At 31.9% G+C, this 22,500-nt stretch overlaps 1 protein-coding gene and 1 non-coding gene across 2 annotated transcripts; one reads left to right on the top strand and one right to left on the bottom strand.

The window, feature by feature from the left end:
• Nucleotides 1–7,356: 7,356 nt before the first annotated feature.
• Nucleotides 7,357–7,439, bottom strand: TRNAL-UAA. Its single transcript has one exon. It is a non-coding gene; the product is annotated as a tRNA-Leu (tRNA).
• A 1,478-nt stretch (nucleotides 7,440–8,917) lies between these two features.
• LOC120127713 lies at nucleotides 8,918–9,346 on the top strand. The gene has a single exon (XM_039145569.1). It carries the CDS (start codon nucleotides 8,918–8,920, stop codon nucleotides 9,344–9,346), a length of 429 nt encoding a protein of 142 aa, XP_039001500.1.
• The last annotated feature ends 13,154 nt before the right edge of the window (nucleotides 9,347–22,500 follow it).

Below are 22,500 nucleotides of genomic sequence, written 5' to 3'. Positions count from 1 at the left end.
TTAAGGCAATGAGAAGAGTATTTACAGGTTTAAAAAGGCGCTTTGAGAAATAAAAATAATGCAAGTATAAGAAAGGATAAAGAATAAAGTTATGTGAAAATAATGTTAAATATTAAGGTTATGAAAATGTGATAAATATTAGTAATCAAATATAAGTACAAGTGTTATTATGATGTTTTTCATATAGATATGAAAAACGTAATGGAGTAAAAAAAATGAATGAAATGATTTAGATTGCAAGGAGATTTTGATTTGTGAAGGAATAAAGAGATAATGAAATTAAATGATAGAGTTTAAAGGTTTAAGAATGAAAAGGGTTATGATAAGGTGTAAAGTATAAGTTTGGTATAAAAGTAAGAATTTTTCAATTCTAAGTGGAAAGGATAAAGAGTTATGAATTTTGTATCAGAATTTCAGTAGAGACTAAATTTAGAGGTTTATGAAGAAACTGATTAAGTTAGTATCCTTTATCATACTGAGGTAAATATCTCTTGGATAAGTATGTAAGGTTATATGAAAAGATTGTTGGATTTTGTAAATTGTATGTCTTAATTATATCTGATGAAGATTTAAGATTATCTCAAAGTTGTGGAAATCTTTGAAAAGGTCTTAGGAATTTAAATTAATTGTAGCATTGATATCTATGCATAGACAAATAGTGAGTTTAACATATGATTCATACTTTAAAAAGGGTATGTATGATTGAGTTCAAAGAATCATGGGAAAATTATTTACCTTTAGTAGAATTTGTCTATAATAATAATTATCAATTGAGCATTAAGATGACTCTGTATGAAGTTTTATTTGGGAGAAAATATCAGACATCATTAATTTGGTTCAAGTTAAATGATCAGAATTTTATTTTCCAGGATTTATTGAAAGTGGTTGAGGATAAAGTAAAGATAATTTAAGATAATTTCAAGATGACATCTAATCGACAGAAGTATTAGGCATACTTGAGACATAAATAAATTAAATTTTATGAAGACGATAAAGTTTTCTTAAAGTATCATATTAGAAAAAAAATTAATTTCAAAGGGGAGCGTATAATAGAGTTTAAAAGATCGGAAAAAGAATGTCAGACTAAGTTAACCAAGTGTAACATGTATTGGTTTAAGGTTGTGGTTCTTAGCCATGTAAATATAGTAAAAGAGATAAGGATTTATTTATATGTATGAAGGAAACTTGAGATATATTTGAATGATAGTATTCTCTCTAATCAAGTTGTTAAAGATAAGTATGTTACTTTTGAGATGAAAAAAAGAGTATTGACATCAATTTCAAGATTGATATGAGTAAAATTTAGAAAGAAATGTGTATAATAATTTGGATGAAGATGGTATAAGAATAAATGTTTGGTTTATGTTGTAAGTCATTAGAGATGGATGAAAGAAATCAACGGACTCATGATGTTGAGTGATAAGGATTGAGATTACCGTATGGATGGAACCTTATTATTTCCATAATGAGCGACATTATATTTATATGAATTTATAAAGATTAAAAGGTGTAGAATCGAATGAGTGAAAAGATAGGAATGAATGTAATTCCTTGTTGATTGAAAATAAGTTTAGTAATTACAACCACGAAGGGAAAGTTAAAGACTTAAAGTCAGATATGTTGTCATAGGAAGAGTTATTATTGAGTTTATTTAATGAGTAGTAGGTTCGCAAGTAAAGAAAGATATCAAAATAGTTTTATTGTGACATTGTGTAAAAGAAATGCTGGAAACTATTAAGTTAGTTGAATAAAAATATTGAGATTTTGTATGGACAGATTGGATCAAAGCAGTTGAAGAAAAGTGGGAAAAAAATTAATTAAGATAGTGGATAGTTAACAGAGGTTTTATATATATATTTAAAGAAAAAAATGGAAGTGCAAATAAGATATAAGTAGACAGTTCCCATCTCTTTGTACAATGAAAATTCGAGGACGAATTTTCTTAAGGGGAAGAGATTTGTAACATCCCAAAAGACGGGTTAGTGACTAAATCATAAAACTTCAGAGTTTAGTGATTTAAGTATGATATTTGTATAGTCCAATGATTTGTTCGGAAATGTTTCCTGAAAGTTATTAGTAATTATCAAAGGAATTAAAGGGCAAAATGGTCATTTAGCATGAAAGATATTTTTTTCCCCAATAATATAAATGAATCACGTGGGGGTGGGGGAAAGAGTTATCTGAAAACTCTTTCTTCTTCCTTTCTTCTTCTCCCAACCGTGGAAGCTAGGTAAAGGTAAGGGTTTTCTGATTTGTTGGTTATTTGTTAAATTAAAGGTTAGGTTTTGATCATTAAATGATAACTAAGCTTAAGGAAAGCTTAAGTTGTCTTATAATCAAAAGATGAAGAAGTTATAAGAGATTTAAGAAAATGAGTTTTTATATGAAATCATGGAAAAGAGTTGATAAGTTGAATTTGAAGTTAAATTTGACTTGTCATCATGCTAATTAAGGAATATGAAGTGTTATAATGGTATTTAGAACATATTGAAATTTGAGTATGATTCTTGAATTACATATGAAGAATAGGATTTTGAAGTTATAGATGATTTTCGTGGATATAAGTTGGTTTAAGTAATGGTAGTTGAGTTTAATGACATGATAGGGGTTTAAAATAGAATAATTAAGTGAAGAATTGATGATTTTCGGGGTTAAAATACAATTTCTGGGTAGAGGGAACCGATACCCTATGAAGAGAATCGATTCCCCCTCTTGGACGAAAATTCCAGTATGTGCAGGGGGAACAGATTCCCCCTGGGGGTATCGATTCCCCGGGAACAGATTCCCCTTGGGGGGTATCGATTCCCCCCTAAATGAAAAAATGGAATTTGATTCATTAAACCGATTTAAGTTATTAACATCAAGTTTAAAGTTTAGGCTTCTGATAATTGTTTTGAAATGTTATATTTATGTAGATATTGAGCCTAAACAAGTTCTGGAATAATCAAAGGATTAGAATTGATTCAAATCAAACAAGGCTAAGGTGAGTGCAATTTTAATTGTACTTATATTATTGAACGAACATTGGCTTGCGATGAGCCAATGATGGAGTTACTATGGTAAGAAGTGACTCCTAAAATGTTATTTGATATGTGATTCTTATATGTACATGAATACATGATATGCATAAACATAAGAGCATGAAACATAAGATATATGATATGATATACATGATTATAAGCATATGTGATATATGCTATGAGATATGACCAATGTGAAATGAAATAAGCTATGTGAATATATGAAATGACATATGAATATGCAATATGTGATATGTGATATGATATTGAAATATATGGTTACACATACATGTGGTATGTGACAGAAGAGAAAGAATAAGTGATGAGAAATATATTCATAATAAATGCCCATAGTATATGATACGAGAGCTATAGGTATAGTTGGCATGCCAAGAGTCGAGGGTATTGTAGTCCTTCGGGACGTAGTGGTCCTACGGGACATATATAGCAGTCCTTCAGGACGAATACTGAACAAATGCTTGGTGCCCCATGAGGGAATTTATACGAGTTGTGGTGACAGCATTAGTGCACAACCTCAATGTACTCACATACCTCTATTCTCAATAATATACATGGGCAACAACAACAACAATTGAAATATAAATTAAAGTGAAAGTGATGCAAAAAGGTAAGTTTCATGTGTGCATGACTTGATTATATATGTCATAGGAAATATATCCATGCATATTGAAATATCATGATCAAATAGTAAGAATGCATATTCATGAATCTACTGTTACATGTTTATTTATTGCCTCACTAAGTTTATGACTTAGCGTGTAAGTGATTTACACGTAGGTACCAAGAAACGTGAAGAGCAAGAATAGAAGTAGCAAGGACAGTATTATTACTAGAAGATCAGATCAGAAGTAATCGACAAAATATGTATTTTGTTGTGTATAGAGTGTTGGCATGTAATAAGTCGTTAATTATGAGTACTCTGATCAAGTTTGTATTTTGTGGTCTCTTTTATGTAAATTAAAGTATTTTGTTTTAAACAATGTTTAAATTCCCCGGGGTTTTTCTTTAAGTGTCAATGTTTGAAAAGTCAATGTGACACCTCAGACTTGTATTCGGGTCGGGTACGGGTTGGGGTGTTACAAAAGTGGTGGATGCAAACTGAGCCACAGGATGAGGAACCTCGTTAACGTAGCGGTGAATGGAGCAAATGCTAAAAGATGGATGAAAATCTGAGATACGGCTTAATATCTAAAATTTAGATATGACACATGTCATTAAAATAAATATATATTTTTTAAAATTAAGTTTACATGTTTCATATCAGTTAATTTTTCTATATTTAATATACCATTGGTATCGAATTAAACAAACAATAAATTAAGTGTACTTCTTTAAATGAATATCATATACATAGACAATAATTAATATTTTCACAAAAAAATATAAAACCTAAAGAAACACGTAATTATCACACGAAAAGCATTCAAAATGATATTAATGAAATATGCTACATATCTAAACTCAATGATTTCTCTAATCAAAACACTAGTGTTCTATTTTGCTTGTTGGTTATAATATTAGGGTTGAGTGATTCTTTTGAATTGAAGATGCTAATTTGGAGACGAACTCCCTCGGTTATTTGAGATATTCATACGCAAAGCCATTCCCTCAATTGTAACACTTATAAATTACAGCTAAAAAGAATCATAAATTCATCCTTCACGTCAATATATAAAGTAAATTTTTCAATAAGTATATTATATTCGATTACAACCCTAAGGATATCGTTTTATAATTATGATTAGATGACGTAAAATGAATACAAATTTAGAAATTATTTCTTAAAAATTCAAATTTGATTTGATAAAAGGTGTGGAAAAATTAATTGGTGAAGAAAAGAATAATCATGCCAAATTGTAAAGTCGATTTCTTGTCCAAATTATTGTCGGAAAATAGATGCATGCATGCTATGAATGGATGCATGGAAATGGTGAAAATGATTGATTTGAAAAATACAATTGTTGCTACTATAATAGAATCCACTCGTTATCTACAAATTTATTCTAGACAATTTCAATAAGTAATTTAAAATCAAGTAGAAGAAAAAAAATGAATTTTATCATTAAATATATTCATTTATCACTCGCGAGAAGTTGCGGGGAAAAATGTCCATGCAGCTGTAATTGGCATCGTTAAAAGTTGATATATATATCAAAAGAAAAAAAAAAAGAAATGGGCATCATGTAGACAAAAATTATGGAACAAATCATCCAAGTAGAAACAAAGAAATAAATAGAAAGGGGGTAAGTTGGGCCAAAATTCACGTGAAATGTAAAGTATGGGCATGTAATGGCCATGTCGGGAGATTGTGGAGGCACCTATTTTGATGTCATCATACACGTGGCGTATTTGGTGGATATGTCATCAGACAACAACACGTGTGTCCCCATTGATCCATGGACTTTGAAACTGCCCCACCCACACGTGAGGGATATCTCCCATCCCTCATCACACACTTATGTTGACTGCAACAATATTTGTCCACCATTTCTTGATAATTGTCTTGGTGATGTGTTTGCTCTCTCTCTCTCTCTCTCTCTCTCTCTCTCTCCTGTTGATAATGTTATATATATAATTCAAGAATATCCAAATCCGTTTCACCTGTTAGTTTCATCTTCGAACTCGATTCATCACCATATATACATACATAAATATAAAACATATGTCAGTAACTTGGATATAAAATAGTAAGAGATTTCAACCTCACACCAGAAACCAAAATATATATATATATTTGATTCATATAATTGCAGGGTGATGAAAGATGAAATCAGCACCAATTATTTTGGAAAATTTTATATGTATATATTAGGTTTGGTTGTTGAATTAAGATAAATATTCTACACAAAGTTGAAACAAAGACTTTGAAATATATTATTAATTATCTGATGTTTCCAATCCAGGAGAGACAATGCTGCAGTTTCTCAGTAATGATAACAGTTATCCTAATTATTATTATTATTTTTCTTCCTTTTTTCTGGTGAGAGGCTTCTGTCTACCATTGTTTAATCTGACAATTAACATGATAAATTATTCAAAATAAAATATTTGTTTTGATGTTGATTTGTGAGGTTGAATTAGAAGAAAAATAGGTCATGAAACTGACAGTTGGGACAACATTATATAAATAAACTATACTCATCTGAGGTCACTGAGCTACATTATTCATGCTAAAGCCGTAAAATACTCTTGATGTTCTCTAATCCGAATTGGACCACCATTTTGTAGGTATATCGGAGTCACATTATTCACGCAAAAACAAAGCTTGAAGAAAAAAAAAACACTGGAATTTGCATCATTAAATTGCTGATTGAAACATTGTTTATTCAACAGATAGATTAAAAAATTGCAATAATCAATGGTGGATCAGTTAACATTCAACCAAGTTCTACACGAGGAATGGATAATGTTCTTTTTCTCTTTTGTACATAGATATTTGCAGTTTCCAAGGCGAATGTCTGAGAATTAGACAAACACCAGACTGTTCTTCCTGGGTTCTGACTTTGGACATGTCTTCCTACCATCTAACACAGCTAAATTCGACTGATTAAACAAGCACTCCTGTCTGGTTTTCGAATCTTCATAGTGTTGTGTTTCAACAAATGAACACTGGTTTATAATAATCATTAGTCAACTAAACCAAACTTATAAATATTATTATCTTCTTATCTGGTATTTCTTCCTACTAACCACTCTTGTAAAAAAAAAACAAGACGATTTTGACACTGCCAGCAAGCTTGCATCATGCATCGACTAACTGCCATTGTAAAAAAAAAAGCATTTTAAAGAAGAATAAAATGGAGCAAGAGTGGTTGGGAAAGTTGTTGATTTTCAAACCTGTTACTTTCAAAAGTGATGTGTAAGATATTCCAACAGATTGTAATAATTCATGGCGAGTCCAGATTTTGAAAGCACTTGTGTTTGGGTTATTGGCCCTCTACTTGGGTCATAAAACAGAAACCAGAATCTACTTTGGTTCAGTTAAAAGCCCATTTTCATACCACGTCTTAAGATTTCAAAAGTCTTGAACATGTACATACTATGTTTTATGGATCCGAATAATCATGTCTGAATATGTGTTGAACATAGATATCGAAACTTTGGAGTCAAATATATATGAAATTTAGTATACAGATATTAGATCATAAGACAGTGTCGCATTGAAAAAAATGTTCTCGCAGCTGGGTTCGGAATAAGCAATATGTAAGTATGTCCTCTGAGAGTCTGAAGCATAAGTCAATTCTCTGATCATGATTAGAGTTGTCATCACGGTTGGTCTTAAAGTCTAATATGGTATATAAACATATAAGAACATTGCAGGCTGTGGGGTTTGAACCCACGCGTGCTTGAGCACAGAAGATCTTAAGTCTTCCCCCTTAACCACTCGGGCAAACCTGCTGTTCCATTACCTATTTTATTTAGATATAATTGTTTGTTATAGTATTTCAGTGCATCTGCAATTACCGAATTAGTGCATGAAAATGTTAGTCCACGATGGACTTGTCTATGTTAACCAAGCTTAAAGATCGAGTTGGTTAATTCAAATAAATTCACCTTCTAATATGGGTTAATTAACCTTCGTTTAAGATCATTATTGTGATTAGGGTTTGTTTATAAAGAATAATAATTTTGCTTGCCGTAGAGCATCATCAAAATCTAAACATTAAAGAATGATCTCTTGTCCCTTACAACAATTTGGTAGGGCATCCAATTATTTGAGTTTTGCTTGTGAGAAATGAAAAGGAATTTCCAATATAGTATGAAACATTTAATTTATGGTAAATTTATTTTTATTTTCTAAGATCTGATAATTATATATAAGAAATGTTGGACAAAATTATCTTGGATCTAATGTTAGGAATTATTGTTTTAATTAAAAACAAATGTAAGAACAACAACTTAGAGTTCATACACATGACACAAGAAAACCAAATTCAACACATCAAAACATTCAACTTATAAGTTTAATCAATTTTATATTGAATTTATTTAATTATGTACTAATTTCCTTAAAACGACCTTTTTTTTAAAGAAAGTTTTGTATGATTTTATTGATGACACGCATACCAAACAAGAACAATGAGATAGACCTCATTATAAAAACAGCTTAAACCTAAGTGGAAGAAAAAGAGTATACCATTTTGATGTCGATACAATATAAGGCATACATGAAAACTGCATTAACAACTCAGCAAACTCACGAAGGCAATTCCTTAAAACACCTTTCCTTATTATATATATATATATTGTCTAAAAAGGTTAATATACATTTTGAATCATAAATTTGATTTTAAAGTTCAATTTAGTATTTAAGTTTTTTTATTCAATTAGGTATATGAATTTTGGTTTTCTTTTGTTAAAATTCATACCAAAACTTTTTTTTTAGTTTAAATTAGTTAAAAGTCATAAGTATCATTTTAAATAATAAGATGAAGTTCATTTATTAATATGAACTGATAAATAAAGTTTGTTATCTAATTAGATAAAAAATAATTAATTCCTAAATTGAATTCAGAAGTCAAATTAGAATATTTAATTGAATAAAAAATTAAATACCAAATTTAAATATTGAAATATATTGAAATAACAAGTAAACTAACCAAAAAAACTAAGAACATATCATTAATGTTCATTAATTATATGATAAATTATAAGAAAATCAATTAAACCCTAATCAACCCTCACCTCCTTTTTTTTACAAATAGACCCCATTCACTAACAAAGCAAAACAGACCTTCTAAAATTTTCTAACAATTTTTTAAAAGTAATTTCACATTATTTCCCCCCCTCCAACCCCATTTTCCTCTGAAACTTTTTCTTCTTTTGTTTCCAATATATTTTTGCTCTTTTCTTTTTCATCATTTTATGCATTCGAAATGGCATCCATGGCAACCTACAATATTTTTCATTATATGTTCTCTCTTCCTTTCCCCTTTCTATTATTCTTGTATATCAATCCACCGTCTTCTCGTTTCAAGAGGCTTGCCGGCAGGTCTATTCCCGAAGGAAGTGAATCGTATACGCTTTGGGATAACAAAACTCTTAAAGTTTTCTTGGATAGACCGTGCTTAACCAGGTACGAGAACATGGTGTTTTTCGATGGTGTTGAGAGTGCTAACCTCACCTATGGCAGCCTTATTGGTGTTGTTGGGTTAACCCAAGAAGAACTCTTCCTTTGGTTGCCTGTTAAAGATATCATCGCCAATGACCCGAAATCCGGTCTCATTTTGTTTGACATTGGTGTTGCTCACAAACATCTTCCTTTGTCCCTCTTCGAAGAACCTCCTTCCTGTAAACCTAACTAAAATCCAAATAACCAAACTAAAAGAAAACTTTATTACCTTTTTAAGAAACTGCAATTGAACAAAACACAAAAGGCCAAAGCTTTTAAGTTGCGCTATTACAAATGTAAGTAAACGAAACCCCAGAAAAATAAACAAATCCCAGCAAGAGTTTTACCTTAAGAGTATTTGGTCGAGTCGAGTTAAAAAAATCTAAGTTATTCGAGTCGATGATTCTTATTTTAAACTCAAATTATATTTTGACTTTTTTAAGTCTAATCAAGTTTATGAAATTTGAGTCGAATCAATTTATTTAATTTTTTTTTATAAATATTGATAATGTTATGGTACTACATGATTATAATTTAAATTGTTTTTTATAACTATATAATATACACATAAATATTTTTTTCATATACGATATACTAATTACGAGTGGATTTTACAAAATTACGAGTCAAATCAAAATAATTTTTTAATACTAAATCTAGTCAAAATATAATTTTAAAAAATCAAATAGAATATTACTCACTCCTATAGGAGAGTTTGGTTATATCTTTTGTGGGCTTGGAAATGGACCAAAGGAGAAGAAATAGAGGACAGAAAATAGTATAGAAACCGAAGAGGGGGGGAAGTATTCCCTTTTCGTTTTTTTATTAGGTAAAAGTAATAAGATCAGACATTATGAAACCATAATTGCATATTTGAGATTACATTACGTGTTGAAACTAACTCAAATTGACCTTTCCAATAACATGCTACGGACAAATCATATATTGTCTTTAAAACTTGACAGCAACAACTCAACTATAGTTGCACCTTCCAAGTGGATTTAATATTATCCATCTGATTCAATAAGTTCGATTCCAGTTTATAAAGGATTAAAAATCATACTTACAAAGTATCTATTAAATGAGATTGTTACTACGATCTTAATTTTATTATCCTTTAAAGTGTTAATGAGTATTTAATTAACTAAATCGAGAACTTATTAAATAGTCTCAGTGATTAAAGAAAATATTAATCTTTAGAGGTTTTAAATTTAAAACTGTTGAAAATCAATGCACCGAAAGTGCATGGTTTGAAGAAAAAAAAATATTGAATTTTGTCAACAATTGTAGGCACCGAAAATTAGGTGTAGAAATTATTGATTTTTTATATGGGCAAATTAAAAACTCTAGTCACTAAAATTTAGGGTATTTACAAATTAGTCCTTAAAGCTTCAACTATAAATACCCTAACTCATTTAGCTTCAAAACCATCCCAAAGCATTCTAGCTTTCTTCCAATACTAGAGAGAATTTAGAGAGTTTCTTGAGAGTTATTTTCTCCTTTTATCGAGAGAGAATTATCATTATTTTCTCCTTGGTAGATCGAGAGAGGTTGTAATTCCTATTTTCTCATAGGGAAATTATCTTACCGTTGCCCGTTGTTTTTACCCTATTTTATTTAGGGGTTTTTCACGTAAATTTTGTGTCTCTTTTTATCTTCATTTTTATTTTCTCAAATTATCAGTTGCGATTTTGCTCTATCCGATAGTCGTCTTCCGCAACAATTGGTATCCGAACTAGATTAGAGTGTGTAATATCTGCTTATTATCTTTGTGGTTGCCACTAAAAGGTGGATCCTCCAACATAAGAAAATAAGAAGTTATTACCCATTCTTTGAAGGTTCCAGAGAACTATTCACGATAGTGAAATAGTGGGAGCTATCCGTAGAAGAAGCTATGGCAACGAAATTTGATATTGAAAAATTCAATGGGAGAAATTTCTCATTGTGGAAATTGAAGATGAAGGCCATCCTAAAGAAAGACGGGTGTCTAGCGGCTATCAATGAAAGGCCGGTGGATTTCGCAGATGACATCAAATGGAACGAGATGGACGAGAATGCTATGGCAAACTTTCATCTAGCATTAGCAGATGAAGTATTGTCAAGCATCGAGGAGAAGAAGACAGCTAAGGAGATATGGGATCATCTCACCAAATTGTACGAGGCCACATCGCTGCACAATAAAATTTTCCTTAAGAGGAAATTGTACACTCTCCGTATGCCAGAATCTACTTCAGTGACGGAGCACTTAAATACACTGAACACCTTATTTTCTCAGCTTACATCCTTAATTTGTAAAATAGGAGAACAATAACGTGCTGAACTTCTACTTCAAAGTCTACCTGATTCGTATGATCAACTCATCATCAACTTGACAAACAGTAATGTCACCAGTCTAGTCTTCGATGACGTTGCAGCTGCTGTTCTCCAAGAAGAAAATCGGCACAAGAACAAGGAAGACAGACAAGTAAATCTGCAACAAGCAGAGGCATTGATAACGATGAGAGGGAGATCAACAGAACGTGGCCAAAGCAGCAGTCACAAACATGGTAGATCGAAGTCGAGGAGCAAGAAGAATTTAAAGTGCTACAACTGTGGAAAGAAGGGCCACTTGAAGAAGGATTGTTGGAGTCTAAATAAAAACTCCAATACACAAGGCAATACCGCAAACACTTCAGATGATGGAGATGCTCTATGCTGTGAAGCGTCAACCACCGTGGAAGGCAGAAAAAGATTTGCAGATATATGGCTCATTGATTCGAGAGCGACATATCACATGACCTCAAGAAGAGAATGATTCCATCATTATGAACCTGTCTCAGGAGGATCTGTGTATAGTTGCAATGATTATGCCTTAGAGATCGTTGGAGTGGGAACCATCAAATTGAAGATGTATGATGGAACAATTAAAGTTGTTCGAGATGTGCGACACGTGAAAGGCCTAAAGAAAAATTTATCATCCTACGGATTGTTGGATAATAATCAAGCAAGATTGAAACACGGAAAGGAATCATGAAGGTGTTCCGTGGAGCGCTTGTGGTGCTGAAAGGCGAAAAGATAGCAACAAACTTGTACATGTTGAAGGGAGAGACTTTGCTAGAATCAGAAGCCTCTGTTGCCTCATGTAGTTCAGATTCTACAATGCTATGGCATCAGAAACTTGGACACATGTTAGAACAAGGAATGAAAGTCCTTGTGGAGCAAAAATTACTTCCCGGCTTAACAAAGGTATCACTTCTTTTGTGTGAGCATTGTATAACAAGTAAGCAGCACCGGTTGAAATTCAACAAGTCAAATTCTAGAGGCAAAAGTGTTCTAGAATTGGTTCACTCTGACGTATGGCAAGCACCAGTTATATCCCTAGGCGGAGCAAAATACTTTGTCTCATTTATTGATGACTACTCCAGGAGATGTTGGGTGCACCATATTAAGAAGAAGTCAGACGTGTTTTCAACTTTCAAAAACTTCAAAGCGCGGGTGGAACTTGATTCTGGAAATAAGATCAAGTGTTTCAGAACAGATAATGGAGGAGAATACACAAGCGAAGAATTTGATGACTTTTGCAAGAAAGAAGGCATCAAAAGACAGTTCACAGTGGCGAACACTCCTCAACAAAATAGAGTGGCAGAGCGGATGAACAAAACCTTGTTAGAAAGAACAAGAGCAATGTTGAGAGACGCAGGCCTAGAAAAATCATTCTGGGTAGAAGCAGTCAATACCGCCTGTTATTTGGTGAATCGAGCTCCATCAACTGCAATAGAGCTGAAGACACCAATGAAGATGTGGACTGGTAAACCAGTTGATTATTCAAACCTCCATGTATTTGGAAGTATTGTGTACGTGATGTACAACGCCCAAGAAATTTCAAAGTTGGATCCAAAATCCAGGAAATGCAAATTCTTGGGGTATGCTGATGGAGTAAAGGGGTATCGCTTGTGGGATCCCACTGCCCGCAAAGTGACCATTAGCAGGGATGTTATCTTTGTAGAAGATAAATTACAAAGAAAAGAAGACGCTGATAGCGCTGAAAAGTCAGAGACTACTCAGATACATGTGGAAAAGAGTTTGAAGAAGGAGATTCTTCTGAAGCAGAACCAGCACATGATGAACAAGTACCAGAGAGTTCTGAAGCTCCAACAACTCGTCAATCAGATCGTGTGAGAAGACGTCCCAATTGGCACTCGGATTATGTTATAGAAGGTAATATTGCATACTGCCTTTTAACAGAGGACGGTGAGCCATCAACATACCAGGAGGCAATAAACAACTCAGATGCTTCACTGTGGATGATGGCGATGCAAGAAGAAATCGAAACCCTTCATAAAAATAATACATGGGACCTTATGCCACTACCACAATGAAGGAAGCCAATTGGTAACAAATGGGTTTTCAAAATCAAGCGAAATGGTGACGATCAAGTGGAGAGGTATCGTGCAAGACTGGTGGTCAAAGGATATGCTCAGAAAGAAGGTATTGATTTCAATGAAATTTTTTCTCCTGTGGTTCGACTAACAACAGTTCGAGTAGTCTTGGCAATGTGTGCTACATTGAATTTACATTTAGAACAGCTAGAAGTTAAAACAGCTTTTCTTCATGGAAATCTTGAAGAAGAGATTTATATGCTCCAGCCTGAAGGTTTTGAAGAAGACGAAAAGAAGAACTTGGTTTGCAGGTTGAACAAATCTCTGTACGGTCTAAAGCAGGCGCCGAGGTATTGGTATAAGAGATTTGATTCCTTCATTATGTGCCTTGGATACAACAGACTTAATGCATACCCTTGTGCTTATTTCAAGAGGTCTGGTGATAACGATTTTGTTATATTATTGTTGTATGTGGATGACATGTTTGTTGCAGGACCCAACAAAGATCATATTGAAGAATTGAAGGCACAACTGGCTATGGAATTTGAAATGAAGGACTTGGGATCAACAAACAAGATTCTAGGGATGCAAATTCACCGAGACAGAAGTAATAGGAAGATTTGGCTTTCACAAAAGAATTACTTGAAGAAAATCTTGTCACGATTTAGCATGCAAGATTGTAAGCCAATTTCTACCCCTCTTCCTATTAACTTCAAATTATCCTTCAGTACGAGTCCTAGCAGTGAAGAAGAGATGATGGAGATGTCTCGGGTACCGTATGCATCAGCAGTGGGAAGTTTAATGTTCGCTATGATATGCACAAGACCAGACATTGCACAAGCAGTGGGAGTGGTTAGTCGGTACATGGCGAATCCAGGCAAAGAGCATTGGAATATTGTAAAGAGGATCCTAAGATACATCAAAGGGACCTCAAATGTTGCATTATGTTACGGAGGATCAAACTTACTAATCAATGGGTATGTAGATTCTGACTATGCAGGGGATTTGGATAAAAGCAAATCTACTACAGGATATGTATTCAAAGTTGCTGGTGGAGCTGTAAGCTGGGTTTCAAAATTGCAGTCAGTTGTGGCTACGTCAACAACAGAAGCAGAATATGTAGCAGCTACACAAGCCAGTAAAGAAGCAATTTGGTTGAAGATGCTATTGGAGGAGCTTGGGCACAATCAAGAGTATGTCTCTCTATTTTGTGACAGTCAAAGCGCCTTGCATCTAGCAAGGAATCCAGCATTTCATTCAATGACAAAGCACATACGAGTTCAGTACCATTTCATTCGTAAAAAGGTGGAAGAAGGGACGGTAGATATGCAGAAGATCCATACCAAAGACAACATAGCAGATTTCATGACGAAGGCGATCAATACTGATAAATTTACTTGGTATCGATCCTCTTGTGGCCTGTCAGAGACGTAAGCAACATGATGGTACATGGTAGAAAGAATGGTGTGAAGATATGATTGTTCCAATCAAATCTTCAAGTGGGAGATTGTTGAAAATCAATGCACCAAAAGTGCATGGTTTGAAGAAGAAAAAAATATTGAATTTTGTCAACAATTGTAGGCACCGAAAATTAGGTGTAGAAATTGTTGATTTTTTATATGGGCAAATTACAAACTCTAGTCACTAAAATTTAGGGTATTTATAAATTAGTCCTTAAAGCTTCAACTATAAATACCCTAGTTCATTTAGCTTCAAAACCATCACAAAGCATTCTAGCTTTCTTTCAATACTAGAGAGAATTTAGAGAGTTTCTTGAGAGTTGTTTTCTCCTTTTTATCGAGAGAGAATTATCATTGTTTTCTCCTTGGTAGATCGAGAGAGGTTGTAATTCATATTTTCTTATAGTGAAATTCTCCTATCGTTGTCCGTGGTTTTTACCCTATTTTATTTAGGGGTTTTTCACGTAAATTTTGTGTCTCTTTTTATCTTCATTTTTATTTTCTCAAATTATCAGTTACGATTTTAATCTATCCGATAGCCGTCTTTCGCAACAAAAACAACATATGTAAGACGTGTATACATTATTAGTCGATTAATAAAACTTCAAACAAATACTATCTTGAATTATTTCACACGTACCCTATCTATCTGCAATTCTTTTGAAAGGTGTTTTCAAAACACACCACCCCTGACTTGACACTTTCAGTCTTTTGTAGTGTTGCACACGACATTGCTAGTCTAGATGAAGCTGAATACAGCGACTGCAGATTGCTTTCTCTGCAACACTAACTAAAAAGAAAACATGTACATGTGGCACTAAGTTGTCAAACCCAATGAGTGAATACTAAATAGATATATATATATGTGTCTGGTATGATCGAATTTACTTATATGTATTTGAATGGTAAATACCAATAACTTTTTTTAAAACAATTTTTTTATTCAATTAAGATTTCGAGTTTAAATTTTAAGACTACAATAATTATTTTAATTATAGTTTTTGTTGATAAAAGAGTTTGAATAAGTTAAAATAACATAGATTTCATGGGTGTGGAAAGTGCCAAATTCTCATGTGAACGGAATATATAATAAGTTCATAACCTTTAAAAATAACTCAACATTCTGATATCTTCGAAACCCTCTTCGTTTCTTGTTGTGGACTGAATTCAACGCCACTTCTGTCGTAATCGATTTTCGTTTAGGTACGAATTTTTACTTGGCGGAAAAAGTGATGTGAATAAATTAATGATTTTACTTTAATTTTAAAAAAAAAATATTTTGGGTTAGGTAAGTCGAATACTTAAAAATAATATTTTAAAAGATTTTTATGAAAACATCGATTAAAAGATAAACTGATCTGCGTTTTAACCAAAAATTCATTCTTTTTAATAAAAAGGGATTCGTGGTCGGTTACGTTTAGGGAAGGATTAGCACCCCTACAACGCCCAAAGTTAGTACTTTTTAATTAGAAATTGTCTCTATTATTTAAAAATTCAAACTATATTTAATTTATAATCATATTATTTCAAAATTATAATTATATAAAAAATATTTATATATATTTATAAATAAAATATTTATTTATTTAGAAATATCAGAAAAGGTCTTCTAGGTACCTTAAGACAGCTCTTTTCTTCGATATTAATAAATATCAATATAATAATTTAAACAAAATTATAATTTTTTATAATATTTAATTTTAAAATACCAGAATAGGACATCCAGTTATATTAAGACTGCCTTTTTCTTTGATATTGAAAAATAAATAAATAAATATTAAAATATGATAAAAAATTTATGTAAAAAAATATAAATTATTATTTATTATATATATATTTATATGACTATATAATAATAATAAAAATAATATTTAAATATATAAACAAGTAAAATTAAAATAATAAAAATACAATTAGAACTATATATTTAAAGGCAGTAAAATAAATGCTAATATTTAAAATTAGTGACTAAATTATAATAAAATTAAAATTAAATACCTAATTCATAATTAATTATTTAAAATTATAGGGATTAAACATGCCATTTTCCTTATTTATTAATTTGGTGACTAAAATAAAATTATATAAAATTTTATTATCAGATTAAAATAAATAAAAAATATAATTTGGGGTTAAAATATTAGTTAATAAAATTAGAGGACTAAATATGTTATTTATCCTAAATATTTATAAATACGGTTAAGGGCTAAAATATAAATAAATAAAATTTAGAGACCAAATTAAAATGATTATAAATTCGATTTAGTGACTAAAATGTAAGGATTACAAGTTAAGGGACTGTGGACGGGATTTAACCCTTAGTTAATTACACAAATAGCCCTCCCCGAAACGACGTCGTTTGGGAAGGGCTATTTAATGCCCGAAATCGGCTGGCCCGAAGGGCCAGCTCTCATTTCCTTTCTTCCCTCTCTCTCTCTCTTCTCTGAGAGAATTCAGAATTCTCTCGCTTCTCTCTAAAACAGAGAGAAGCACACCGGCCGGCAGCCGTTCGCCGGCGTTGACCTCGCCGCCGGTCACCGCCCCGGAAATTTTTTTTTACACTAAAACGTAGATCGGACCGTCCTAATGACGGTTCCGATGTTCTTTTCTCTTAAATAGCTCCCGATCGGAGCAAATCTAAGAAAGTACCTTCGATTTTCGAAGGTTTTGGTGACGTTTGAAGAGGTCCGGTGGTCGTAGCTTCCTCGATAAGCTTCTCTCCTTTCTTTCCTTTTGTTTTTGGTTGTTGTGTTGTGGGTTTGCTCTGCTTTGGGTTTGCTGTTGGTTGCTCATTTTCTGTTGGGGGTTTTTTTTGTTCTCCGTTCTTCCTCTCTCTTTTTTTTTGGCAGGGGACTTGGTGGCTTTTATAGCCACCACCGGTGATGGCTTCGGACCGGTCCAAAAGGGGTTCTTTGGTGAGTCACCGGACTTCCAGTGGTGACTCACCGTTTGGGGGAGACGTGTGCGGCTGGAGTGGCTCTTCTGGAAGCCTTCGGCGAGACGTGGCAGCGGTGGAGATAGTGGGAGCAGCTGCGGCGGCCGCGTGGCCCTAGGGTATCATACCCTAGGGTTTGCATCTGGAGGAGTGTGGGCCGTTGGATCTCTCAGATCCAACGGCTGAGATGATGAGGCGGCTAGGGTTAGATCAAACCCTAATCTGTTAGGATTTAGTTGGGCCATCTGAATTTGTAATTGGGCCAGATAATATGGGCCTGTTTGTAATTATTATTTTTTAATAATAATAATATATATATAATAATTATAATAATAATAATTATAATAATAATTATAATAATAATAAAATGGGTAAAAAAATTTAGTATCTTCAACTTCGTTTCTCGACAGCTTTCTTTAGCAATTTTCAGTGCATTAAAGACTCTTTGGTGTTATTAACAAGTGTTGAGAAATAATAAGGTTTATTATTCAACTATAAAGAAAATTCATATTTGAATTTAAAATATGATATTATTAGAAGAAAATTTTAAATTTAAAAATTATATTATTAAATGTAACTATAAATTCTTAAGATCAACTATATAACATACATAAAAATTAAAACAAATTATATAGTGCCGTCAAAATTTAAGGATTAATTGTGGTTATCGACGAGTTGTGTTCTTTTGGGTCATAAATAATTTAAATCCACAAAATAAATAATTATCGGAAATAAAAAAATTAAAAAATAGAGATATTGTTAGATAAAATGTTAATTCAAGAAATAAAATAATAATATTAATTCTATTGTAGAAGTATGACATTTTTACATATTCAACATATAAATAAAAAATAGATCTTTTATTAAAAAGAGAAAAGAATAAATGTGGAGGAGTTGAATTTCTTTTAGTCATGATAGGAAATAACATTTTCAATTGAACGAATATATAAAATCTTTTTGTTTTATATTAATTTAAGATTATTATATGAGTACAAAATTATGGATTGATTATTAAAAATAAAAATAAAAAAAATTATTAAAATTTAATATCAATCATTAATTTACATTCATCTATTAATCTTAATTAATATATTTTTATATCATATAGAAAAACCCTTTCGTGTATATATATGGATAACATATGGGTAATATATATGTTTCAAACGACTTCATTGTTGTGCTAAACTCCTCGGGATGGATAAGATGAATCGTTTTAGTTTTTTATTAGAAGTATATTTTATAATAGCTACTCACCATCTTATAGAAAATTATAATATGTAGTTATGTACACTAATTTTTTATAGGGTAAAGTACATAAATGGTCCCCCAACTATAGAGAGTTACTTTCTTGAGTCTCTCAACTATTAAAAGATACAAACTAGTCACTCGACTATTCATTATGTTTCAAACTCGTCCTTTTTCCTTTAAAAATTAACGGTTATCTGAGTTGGACGTTAACATGCTGACTGAGATATGATAATCGTTTGTCATTATGAGATCAAATTTTATTATATCTTAGTTAGCAAGTTAACGTCCAACTCAAGTTGTCGTTAATTTTTTTAACGGAAAAAGACTAGTTTGAAACATAATGAATAGTCGAGTGATCTTGTTGTAACTTGTAATAGTCAAGGGACTCAACAAAGCAACTCCTTATAGTCAAGGGACCATTTTGCAACTTTTAATAGTTGGAGGACTCAACAAAGCAACTCTCTATAGTCAGGGACTATTTTGTAACTTTTAATAGTCAGAGGACTCAACAAAGTAATATTCTATAGTTGGGGGACCATCTGTGTACTTTACCCTTCTTTATAATTCAAAAATGGATTTAAGAGATGTTAAATTGGTGTAATATTAAATATTATATTTTTTTTAAAATTAAAATTAAAAAAGAAAATGTAAATATTAAGAATTAATTTTGATATTTCGTATTCTTAAAAAATAATTTATAATATCTTAAATTCGAGTGACTCAGTTAAACAGCTTATGATTAGATTACCATCTAAATAGTTTATCCTGTTTTATAATAGTAATTCGTCATTTTGTACATATAATTACGAAGTGTAATAGTGTATGCCAACGTTTGATGATAACAAGTACCGAAAACATTTATCAATAGTTTTAAAATAAAAATTGACATTATTTATGAAGGGGACGAACGTGTGTAAAAGGAATAAATGACGACACAATTAATTAATTAATCAATAGTATTTGTTTAAAAAATAATAATAATTGACAACGTATATATACTTGCAAACACAACTACTTAACCTAAGACTTCTAGAGAAAATAATTTTTTCTCTAATCACTAAAAGGATGTTGCTGCCACACTCAACGAGCACAGATGAACACCATTAAATTAATTTATAAAACGTTAAATTTTAAAGTACTAAACGTATAATTATAAATTAATTAAAAATCTAAATATTAATTATAATTAAAGTACAATATTTACAATACATTAGTTTTTATAATCTTATTTTAATTATGATTAGATCAAACATTAATTTAAAAAAATTATAAACCCTAATTTATTTTCACAACTTTGAAGGTACCATCGTTGCCGTCGTCGTTGTCGCAACCACCACCAGTATCATCTTTTACTGCTGATGAACGACAGACTAAATCACCGACGAAAGATGATACCGACTCAGCTACTGCGACGGTAGTAAGAGCTTCAAAGCTATGAAAATAAATTAGGGTTTATAAATTTCTCAAATTAATATTTGATATAATTATAATTAAATAAGATTATAAAACTAATATTTTATAAATATTGTATTTTAATTAAATTACATTTAGATTTTTAACTAATTTATAATTATACGTTTAATATTTTATAATTTAATGCTTTATAAATTAATTTCATAATACTCATTATTAACGGTGCTCAGTCACGCTCGGTTGTAGAACTTTTCATCACTAAAATCATTGATGAGTCAAAATTAATAAAAAATTTCAAGAAATCAAATCCCTTAGTATCAAAATGTTTATGGTCATCATTTAAAAAAAATATTAATTAATCTAATTAAAGTCCTCGTTGCACCCATAAACAAATTCAACATCGGTGTAGTTTATCAAGTTTTCAAGTTATAGAAAATCTTCATTTATCAATGGCTTAAGTACACAAAAGGTGCCCAACCTATGCCATTTTTTTCAGTTTAGTACCTAACGTGTTGAAAACATTTTGATGTTTTGATATAACAAATTAAATTAAAAGAATTTTAATTTTGAAAAAGATTTTTTCTAAGCATATTCGATATATTAAATCGAATATCAAAATATTACTCAAAGTATTTCAAAGTTCATTTTAAATCCTTACTCAAGTGTAAAATTAAGTTTTAATCTTAAAATAATTTCAAAATGATTTTACAAAATATTTCGAACCATTTCAAAGCCAAAAATTCCAGATTGCTCAGAGGGAACCGATTCCCCCCCAAGGGGGTACCGATTCCCCCTGAATGGTTTGGCTCCGAGAATTCTAGTATGCTCGGAGGGAACCGATTCCCCCCAGGGGGTATCGATTCCCCCCCAGGGGGTACCGATTCCCCCCACTGTTCAACGGGTCGAAATATTTGAATTTTACACTTAGGGAACCGATTCCCCCACGCTCCAAGCAGAAATATTAATTGTTTTCACACTTAAACGGCTCCAAAAACTTCATTAATGATCCCCAACGTTCAGAAGTGATTCAAGTTGTATTTAAGCAAGCTTAGAAGCCATTGATCAATAACAAGAAACATCAAGCAACTAGAATCAAGAGAGAATTAAAGAGAAAGCATCAAACCTCAAGTTTGAGCATTTCAAGCCTATTTTTCATTCAATATTCATTTTGCTTTCAAGAACACTTATTGTGCTCAATTGTATTCACTCTTGAGTGTTCTTTTCTTTGTTCTAGAATTGTGCAAACAATCTACCTTGTGAGGATTTCCTTGTAAGTTTACAAATTTGTATTGTTCTTTTGGGAGAGAGTATTCTCAAGAATTTGGGGTATAATTCTTGAGGGTTTGTAAGGTTACTCTTTGTCCACAAAAGAAAGACAAATTAGTGAATTTGTGGAAAATCCTTAGTGTGGATAGCTAAGGTAGTGGACGTAGACTTTGGTTGAGAAAGTCGAACCACTCTAAATCGCTGTGCAAATTTCTTTCAATTTTTTGCAAAAGCTTCCACCAAAATTTTAATTGCCAATTCACCCCCTCTAGGCCATATTCGTCAATTGATTAACTCAACAATTGGTATCAGAGCCTAACTCATTTGAAGGTTTAATCGCCTCTTGAGTCGATTCGGGAAGAGTTACATCGATAATAAAAGTCATCAATGGCCTCTACTTCAAACTTCGACTCCGGTCTCGATTCGATGCCTGTCAACAAGCCTCATTTCTTTAATGGGGCTAACTATGCCTATTGGAAAAATAGGATGATGTACTTTATTCAAGAAAGAGACATGGGAGCATGGAATGTCATAGAAGAATGATACATCAAGCCTATCACTCATCCAAGATTGTGGAGTGAAGGAGAGACAAATATGTTCCAGCTCAACTCTAAAGCCATCCATATCATTTTTTGTGCTCTTGGACCAGATGAATACGAAAGAGTTT

The sequence above is a fragment of the Hibiscus syriacus genome, unplaced genomic scaffold (assembly GCF_006381635.1).
Source record: "Hibiscus syriacus cultivar Baekdansim isolate YM2019G1 unplaced genomic scaffold, ASM638163v2 tig00110472_pilon, whole genome shotgun sequence".
In the NCBI taxonomy this organism is placed as follows: domain Eukaryota; kingdom Viridiplantae; phylum Streptophyta; class Magnoliopsida; order Malvales; family Malvaceae; genus Hibiscus; species Hibiscus syriacus.
The sequence above is the reverse complement of the archived record's forward strand: the minus strand, read 5'-3'. Positions and strand labels throughout refer to the sequence as shown.

What these genes read in the sequence shown, in the direction of transcription:
- LOC120127713 (XM_039145569.1), top strand. Translation starts at nt 8,918, where the DNA reads ATGGCATCCATGGCAACCTACAATATTTTTCATTATATGTTCTCTCTT.